Source organism: Dysidea avara, chromosome 10 (assembly GCF_963678975.1).
Source record: "Dysidea avara chromosome 10, odDysAvar1.4, whole genome shotgun sequence".
In the NCBI taxonomy this organism is placed as follows: domain Eukaryota; kingdom Metazoa; phylum Porifera; class Demospongiae; order Dictyoceratida; family Dysideidae; genus Dysidea; species Dysidea avara.
In genome coordinates, this window is record NC_089281.1 from 4,686,063 (window position 1) to 4,694,816 (window position 8,754).

General features: G+C 36.6%; 1 protein-coding gene across 1 annotated transcript; it reads right to left on the reverse strand.

Moving 5' to 3' along the window:
• Positions 1–4,101: 4,101 nt before the first annotated feature.
• LOC136268761 (uncharacterized) lies at positions 4,102–5,297 on the reverse strand. The gene is made up of 2 exons (XM_066064222.1): positions 5,223–5,297; positions 4,102–5,174 (listed from the first exon to the last, which is right to left on the reverse strand). The coding sequence occupies exons 1-2, from the start codon at positions 5,276–5,278 to the stop codon at positions 4,226–4,228; spliced, it is 1,005 nt and encodes a 334-aa protein (XP_065920294.1). The 5' UTR covers positions 5,279–5,297; the 3' UTR covers positions 4,102–4,225.
• Between the last annotated feature and the right edge of the window lie 3,457 nt (positions 5,298–8,754).

Sequence of the window (8,754 nt, forward strand, 5' to 3'; positions counted from 1 at the left end):
ACTTAGAGATAATGAGTCACTCTCTAGAACTCCTGTGGATATAATTACATGAAAATAACAAGGAGAAAACATCCTGACTGCCTGGTAGACTCCTGTAAGCGTTCGAGCGTAAATCGGATGGCTGCAGGTTCGAGGCTACCTAGGTCCAGTCATGGATTTTTCTCCTTCCTGCAACTTTTCAAACACACCTTATGTAGCTAATGTCTTTGTATCTAATGTATTTGAGCAGGCTGTAGGACCAGGTGTCCTACAGACCTTCAGCACTTGTGCTGTAAAGCTTTAATAAAATAAAAATAAAATATAGTCATTTTTGAGTATTTATCCCCAAATACTACGGTCATTGCTCAAACCATGCGATCTATTATTAACTCTTACTTGAACTGCATAAGTTCTTAAGTTCCATCACATTTTCTAGTTGTAGAACAAGCAGCTAGTTTAAATAGCAATACACAATGTTAAGCACATAATTAACTGTGGAGTTACTTAGCACATAATTAACCGTGCATGGAGTTGTTTTCATCAGAAAAGTCATGGAGCATCCTTTTCATAACTATCTATCTTCCATACAATACATACAATATAGTACATACTTAGCTACCACAAGTAATTTTTGGTCAGTATAACTTCAGCTACTGGAGGCAGAGAAGATGATCACTTTGTCACACTATTAACATCGCTGCCATGCAGTTTTTGTAATTTTTCAGATAGCTATAAGTAATCTTAGAAAACATTACAATACCATGATGATGTCATGATCAGTTGACCTGCATGCCAAACATTGTTAACTCATTACTTCAGATTCTGGGAGTATGAATAACATTATAGTATGCAGACATGATGGGGAGCAACTTTATGAGTGATTGACTTTACTAAGAAAGGAAACTACTTAATTTCCATTCACAAGAATTTGGTAACATCGATGGTTGTTCTAAAATGATATTATCTTTGAATAGTTGTCCATTGCCCATCCTTATCATGTATATAGCTATAGTCTATGTACTGGTTGACAAGCCTGGTAAGAGTTATTACTATGTCAGTAGCCAGTGGTTCTGTGTAATATAACTTGAGTGGTGATTTACTTCATTCAGCATGTGCATGGCTGCTATCTAGCGAGGTATCTCACCAATTATCAACCACAATTTATTTATTTATTTGATAATTACAATGTCCTTAAAAGGTAAAATGCTATTTACAAGGTTTCATCCTCTGTATAATATTTGTATAAATCATTGCATTGTATAATAACAAAATATTCGACACTTCTAAGCTCTTAAATCTCCTATCTCCCAAATCACATGACCTGTGCAAAATTTCAGTCCCACAATCTAAAGCACATGAAAATGACAGTGATTATTGTCACAGGTATGCATCCATCTGAGGCTGCCTAGGTCCAGTCATGGATTTTTTCTCCTTTCTCCACCTTTTCAAACACACTTTCTGTAACAACTTTGAACAGGCTGTAGTAGGACCAGGTGTCCTACAGACCTTCAGCACTTGTGCTGTAAAGCCTTAATAAATAAAGAAAAATAAATATCAACCATGGTCCATCAATTATCGACCATGCATGGTCCATCAATTATTGACGGTTGTGACTTACATGTTACCTATTATTGACCAATTCCAAGAAACCATGAATATCTTGCTATGAATTTATAAAAGCAATACAACTATGCAAACTTTTAAACCACTAACACTAGACAGGTGCTAATAGCATTGTGGGCTATGGAGCCGGAGGAGTCTATGTTAAATTGTCAAATGGCAGTGTTTTGATGTAGGCAGATATGGCTGTCAGCACCATGTATAATATGAAGAATATGTCAGCACATTATGTGTTTAAATTGTTATTTACAAGATCATTCATGTTACTTTACTACTAGACAGGTCAGGCTTGCATATTAGCTACAGATTGTGATTATCATTAAGCTATCAAACAACAAAATGATTAGGAGATCTGGCATAGCATTGATTGATTGTTTGATTGATTATTTAAACTCTCAGTACTCGGCAAAGCCATTCTTCCGTACTGGAGTACACATAATACACAACACATACACAGCAAACAAAACTACACTCAACAAATATACATAAATAACTATTACAATCGTATTAAACTACAAAAGAACAAACAATTAAGACAGGTCATGTAGGTACTTGAGCAGACCGTCATGAAAATTAGCAATGTCATCAAATAAATTAGGTGGCAGTGAAGCAGAGCTTAAGGCACAGCAGTGTATGTCATCATTCAGTCATTAATGAAACTGCTGCATGACATTGTTGTAGACATTATAATTATATCATTGTTTTAATAACACAACCATAAAATGTATGCATGGCAACTAAGAATGGTTCATGGTGCGTGTCTCAAGAGGGCAGCTCTCAAAAAAATTCACATACCGGGTGTCAGTTACGGCTGGGTGGTCCTTTTGGCTTTCCTCAATCACTGTTTCTACGCAAGAATTAAATCGAGGCCTGGATGGAGGCATCGAAAAGGACACACAAATAAGGAATTCAGCTGGGCAATTGGAAACAGTGGAAATGGAAACCGGAAACGGAAAGTGTAAAATGGAAATGGTCAAATCGTCATATAAACATACCCTAGAGTAAAACCCTTATTTAGTGGCCACTTTCTTATAGACCACCTCTGTACAAAGACCACATTATAATTAGATCTCTTTACAAAGACCACCTCTTCGCAATAATAGGTTCCAAACATCAGACCGCTTTATCAAAACAACTAAAAAGACTAGGCTCTTCGTTGATACAGTAGGTTGTGGTGTACAAGCTACATTTTACTTGCGTGGAATATTTTTGTGTGACACATTCTGGTACCATAGTATTATCTATGCTGGTACAAACTAAGCGATGATGGTATATGACTTGAGTGAAGTGTGGACAAAGAGATGACATTGATACGAGTCTTGAAATACATGTTTGAAGCTTACCAAATATTACCATGTAAAGGGGTGGTCTTTATCAAAGGTGACCACAAAGTGGTCCTTAGCCATCTTTGAGATCTAATTACAATGTGGTCTTGGTGGTCATTAAGAGGTGGCCACTAAACAAGGGTTTTACTCTAGGGTACATTATATAACGATTTGACCATTTCCGTTTTCCATTTCCACTGTTTCCAATTGCCCAATTCAGCTGGATATAGTTACCATGGCACTGTCAGCAACTGTACAGACAGTGTCAACTGGAATACAAGCAAATTAGGAAGGTTTAGTAAACATTTGTAACATGCAACTGCCACCCAATAGTGGAAACTTTAACCCACAATCGAAAGTTCTATGGTATAATTATATAGTGCTCATGTAAATCCAGTGATACAAAAACTGGTGGCCAGGACTACTGGACTCATGCTTTTTTTTCTTTCAGTAACTATTGATACGCTGAATGTATAGAATTATGTAGGTGCATGGACCTGCGGCTTGGCTGCAGGCGTGTATGGATGGAATGGCAAGATGGTAATATTGGTAAAATTGTATATTCTTGAAATTATCTGAACAGCAAGACTGTTCAGTTAGATAGATGATTAGAGTATTTCATATGTTGTGTACTGTCTATTAGAGTCAATGCATGTTCTATTAAAGCAATTGAATGCTGATCAATGGGTTTAAATTATTCACTTATCTGAACACTTTTGTCTAACTCTGTGAGCAAAAGTTAGGATAACTGAAAGTCTACAGGTACTAGTGTGTACTTAAATTGCTGACTTGTATGGATACTTATAGCTTCTCTTAGTATGCATGGCCCACTATACAGATTTAAAATTTAAGCTATTCCCTGCCAAGAAATATTTAATATCCTTTTCCCTATCAGTGTAGCTAAGTACATCAATTCTTAAGAGTATATTGTTGGTAAAGCCATAAGCAATTAGAGTATAGGATGTAAAGTTGAACTCCAAAAATCCTACGATTTTCATTTATCATCTAATATTGTACGACTGCTTTATTAGATCATTTCAATAATTTATATTCTTCGATCAGTAAGTTTCGAAACCTGAAGTGTCAATGTTTCAAGCAATGTGTAAAACCCAAGGGGAACCTCTTGGGCATACCAGATTGTAGACTACTTCAGATGTATACTGTTTTAACAATGGAATAGATGTCAATGCTAGAGTTATGTATATGGTCTTGTGGTGTACCAGTACATATACGCACCAGTCCCATACCAGATAAAATCATACGTTGAATAACTACAATATTACAGTGTAAGAGGTATATTTCTATGAGTCTAAGTTATATCTTCTTAAGTTACCAAATTTCTGAATATTCTCTTGAATAATTGAGAGGTGTTCGTCCTCCCATTTAATTTTGTAACGAGATTTAGACTCTTTAGTGTACACTTGTTCCTCACATACTGCAAGGAAGTGATCTGAACAATCAACATTTAAAAACTCAAACAGCTCCATGATTATTTTCTTTGGCTGTGTAATAAGGTCAATTCCATGCATCTCCAACACATCAAGATTGTATTTCTTCTTTGCATCCTCTATTGCTTGGTAGATAGTGAAGTACTCAGTAATCTTGTGATTGATAATTGTCAAGCTGATCTCATAGTCATTATTATTACCAGATTTGAGATTAGTGATTGTAACATTTTGGCTCTGCTCTCTATTTGAAAGTGTATACAATATTACAGAAGCAATGTTATCGTACGGGTTTCGAATGACATGAATAGCTTTAACTGGCACACCAACTACCGACTTTAACTTCTTGTAAACTGACTCCCATTGTTTGGGTATGTCCTTCAGTAATTTGGCACTCCCACCACCACTCTTGTCCCCTATAACATCAATGTAGGACTTGTATACTCCTTGGTACAAACCCTTAATAGCAAGTGAGTATCCTTTACTGTCAGCCTCTTCTGTCCTTAGTCCTCTACCATGACAAGACTCGTAAGAATTTTTCCACAAGTTATTGAACATACACGACTTATTACAATGCATAGGATACTTTCTATTAAACACGTGCTCTTCGTGTGCCATTACAATGTGTGGATGACTGTCTAACACGCTACCAACGATGCTGTGGCCGCTATGAGGGTGTCCAAGGAAAAATACAAAACTCTTTACCCCATCAATGACTGCTTGAGGTAGTGGAGAGTAGTTTTCTTCGAGTTTTTCTTTCTTTACAGTCCGCGAAGTCTTCAGGTTTCCGACAACGAGGTTTGAACTGCCAAAAGACCACGAATGATAGTTTGTAAGATGATGTATCACTAACAGAACGCATCCCGAGATCGCTAATAGTCCAATCACCTGTCTCCGAGACTTAATCATAATTGGAAGCCGTCACGATCTTGTCACGTGTTAATTAGCTGACTCAAACCACGCCAGTACAAAACACTCTAATTGAACAATCAGGCCTATCCAAGAGTTAAATTGGTCTAAAATGCCACAAATATTTCGCGTATATATTTTCCAAAGTCTACACCACAGAAACCCATTACATTTGAGTGACTCTTGCGTTTAAATGTATGCTCAGCGGCTCACAGAATTTTGGTAGAACTCAGTTTAACCGTGTTATGATTGGGATACAGTTTTGAATCAGTTTGTGATACTTGGGTGTCATGACCCCGTGTTATCTTGGTCACTAAATATTTCTAGTTTCCTGAGTTATACTGAGAATTTCATCCATACCCAATATAATATGGGACTGAGTTCATGATATACTGAGTTTGCTATTATTCTACTTTGCATTTTGTGTTACTACTGTTTGACTACTGTGATGTTGTGTGGTGTCCCACTACTGCAAAACTTACGGCTATGTTTAGCTACTCTAAATTTGTGCTTCTTATACTCTATATGGTTTCATAAAGTACAGTCTATGCATCAAACATGACCTTCATAATTTATACAACTATATTTTCTTACTCAAACGGTATTAGCTATAGGGCATGTCACAAACCAGCCGATTATTTTTCCAAAAATTAATAAAAAAAATTTGCATGAAAAGCAGAGTGTCTTTTTAGGTTATGGAATTCTTTGTCAACTGAAGCAGCCAGCCTGCTGTCATTTAAAATGCAGTGATTTAACTACTGAATGTCTTTTTATATGTTTTTGTCACTTTTGTTGTGTGTTTTTGTAGATATGTAGCTATGTTGATTGTATACAGAACTGAGTAGATCCCTATAGCTGTTAAAAAATATTATAATTAAAATATTACCAGAATGTGTCGACATCATTGCAAATGCAAACCCACTTTGTTTCCTACTTGTATGCCGGCAATATTACATGACAGTATCTTAAGAGGCAAGGCTGCCGACTTATCATAACCAATTATGTGTACACTTTATAGCTTGTTGAATGAAAGAATTCATGTGCAAGAAGAATATTCAATAGTGGAATTTACTACACCTCTGGATTCAGTGTCGTACAGTTATATGATGCTTTAAGTTGCCTAATCTCAAGTAGCTATTTACAAACACGTGCAACTAAGATGCTGCAATCAAGCTACTATATCATTAATACTACAGAAATAGTCACAAAATTGATTGCCTCACCATGTAAGCCAAAAGAAGCATCTTAATTGTTATAGGCCAGCAGCGGCGGAGGAAGTAGTTGATATGAGGGGGGGCTCCGTTGAGCTGACCCAGACTTATTTCTATAGTTTGGTAAGGTGAGACCAAAAAAAAAAAAAAAAAAAAAAAAGGTCACAACCAACTCACAAGAGCTTTCCACCTCACCAGCTACCATTTCTAGCTGATAAACTACATAAAAATCCTTAAATAGCTCGCTACACACTGACTACTTTATTACAGTGACTGCTCTATTAGAGTATCTCGATCTTTATCACGGTTTTCAGCCCCACTCCAAGAAAGATAATTTCGGTGTGATATCATTCTGAGGGGGGGCTAATCAGCAGACCTAGGGGGGGCTTTAGCCCCCTAGCCCCCCCCCCCCCCCCCCCCCCCCCCCCCTTTCCGCCGCCTATGTAGGCCATCCCAAGCCTGAGCTTATTTTTGTTTGCTTTATTCTTTTGTTTTAAAGATACTGTAGAAGAGCTATTAGCGAAACTCTGAAAGAGGTCACAGTATCATGCTAGCTGCAATCACTTACATAATAATCCAGTCAGGATGGGTGGTATATATAGCTACCATCAAGTTTGTTATGGTGTGATCATCACTTGGTTTATGATATAACAGGTTGATAAAGATAAATACATCAATTGTAGAGTATATGCATATAAAGATTGAATGTCTCTTCTTCTCTTTAGGTAGTCCCACTATAAATATATTAATATGGCATTTACACTACTGAACCTGCTAAAGTCTGACATGACATACCAAGCTGTTTATCTTTGAACTGATTCAATATTGTTGTTGGTAGAAGGAGACCATACAAACACCGAAGAGGTCTAACATATGTATCAATCTTTAATGCTTCACTATGCATCGATCTTTAATGCTTCAATGGCTGACAGAAATGTGTGTTTTCCTTCTAATATAAACTATACCAAGTTACTCTCAACCACTCTAACAAAACAGTCACTTTTACATTTCACAATAAATAGCTATTAATTTATTTGAAGTAAAATAGTTAAAAAATAGGCTCTCAGAGCTTCAATTCTTCCTGGGGGTAAGCCCATAGACCCCAATGAATAACCCATGAATAACATGCATATATATCTGTTGTATATGCTTCAAAATAATATTAATTTCACTGTGTAAATTTCACCTTCAAAATTAAAGCTTTCCCCCCCTACTGTCTGACCTATGATTATGCTGCATGCAAAAGGTATTGTTTAATTAACTGCTAGCTAGTTACATAGTCTGCATATGTACTTAATATGCATAGCCTATAGGTGTACAATATTATTATGTAATATTAGTACTGCTAAACTACACGGTGTAACTGTATATAGTTGACTTTTCAATTTCAAGTCAGTCTCTTAAAGAAGAGAAGTCAGCCCACTACTATTCATCTCAGATGAAGTCAGACACTCAAAGATATTGGTGAAATGAATGACATGTTGCTGGCTGACATTGACAAAGATCTAGAATCATTATAATTTTACAATTTCTGTCTTATGAGAGTATAATATGGCTGCTATATTAGAGTATCTCGATTATTAGAAACTATTATATACTAGGTTGATCATTGTGAAAATGTGGTTATGTTCATGATAACCAAACAATTTGGTGTAACCTTATAATGTAGGCACAATGACCTGATTCATCTTTCATGCAAGTAGGCAAATTTACATGTCAAATGAGTTTTCCGCAATTCCCTGAAGCTGCTTGCATATTATATTAAAATTACTGCTTTCTTTGCTGTAGAGCATGGTACCCTATACCTTTCAAAGCTTCATACTTGATCTTTTGTCCTTCTGTTGGATAACATGCAGTGCTGTGCCAAGAGCTGCACTGACTTAGTTTGAAGTGCTTAGCATACACTCAGGTTGCCTGCTATAGACATCACCAAGAATTCATGTATATATCAGAGGGTGTCCAACTGGAACATTCAGCAAAAACTCTACTCAACACAAAGGCTTAACTCTACTCAACACAAAGGCTTAACAATCGCCAGTTGTACATATGTCAAAAGTGAACCTGTAAAAGTGAATTTGTACAGGCTGAACTGGGAGTTAGACACTCTCTTCCTTAAAACTTTACCACATGTAGCTAGAGAGTATGTTTTAATATGTGTATGCATGTGTGAGTACAGTATGGTGTGGTGTGTGTGCTCTTGTGTGGTGTGTGCATGTGTGTGTGCGTGAGGCAGCATAGCCAAGTGACTAGCTTTGGCCTGGTAAT

Excerpts from the sequence above, each read along its gene's own strand:
- LOC136268761 (XM_066064222.1), bottom strand. The coding sequence starts at position 5,278 with ATGATTAAGTCTCGGAGACAGGTGATTGGACTATTAGCGATCTCGGGA. Across the intron at positions 5,175-5,222 it reads GCGATCTCGGGATGCGTTCT|TTCAAACCTCGTTGTCGGAA; the intron begins GTTAGTGATACA and ends GTCTTTTGGCAG.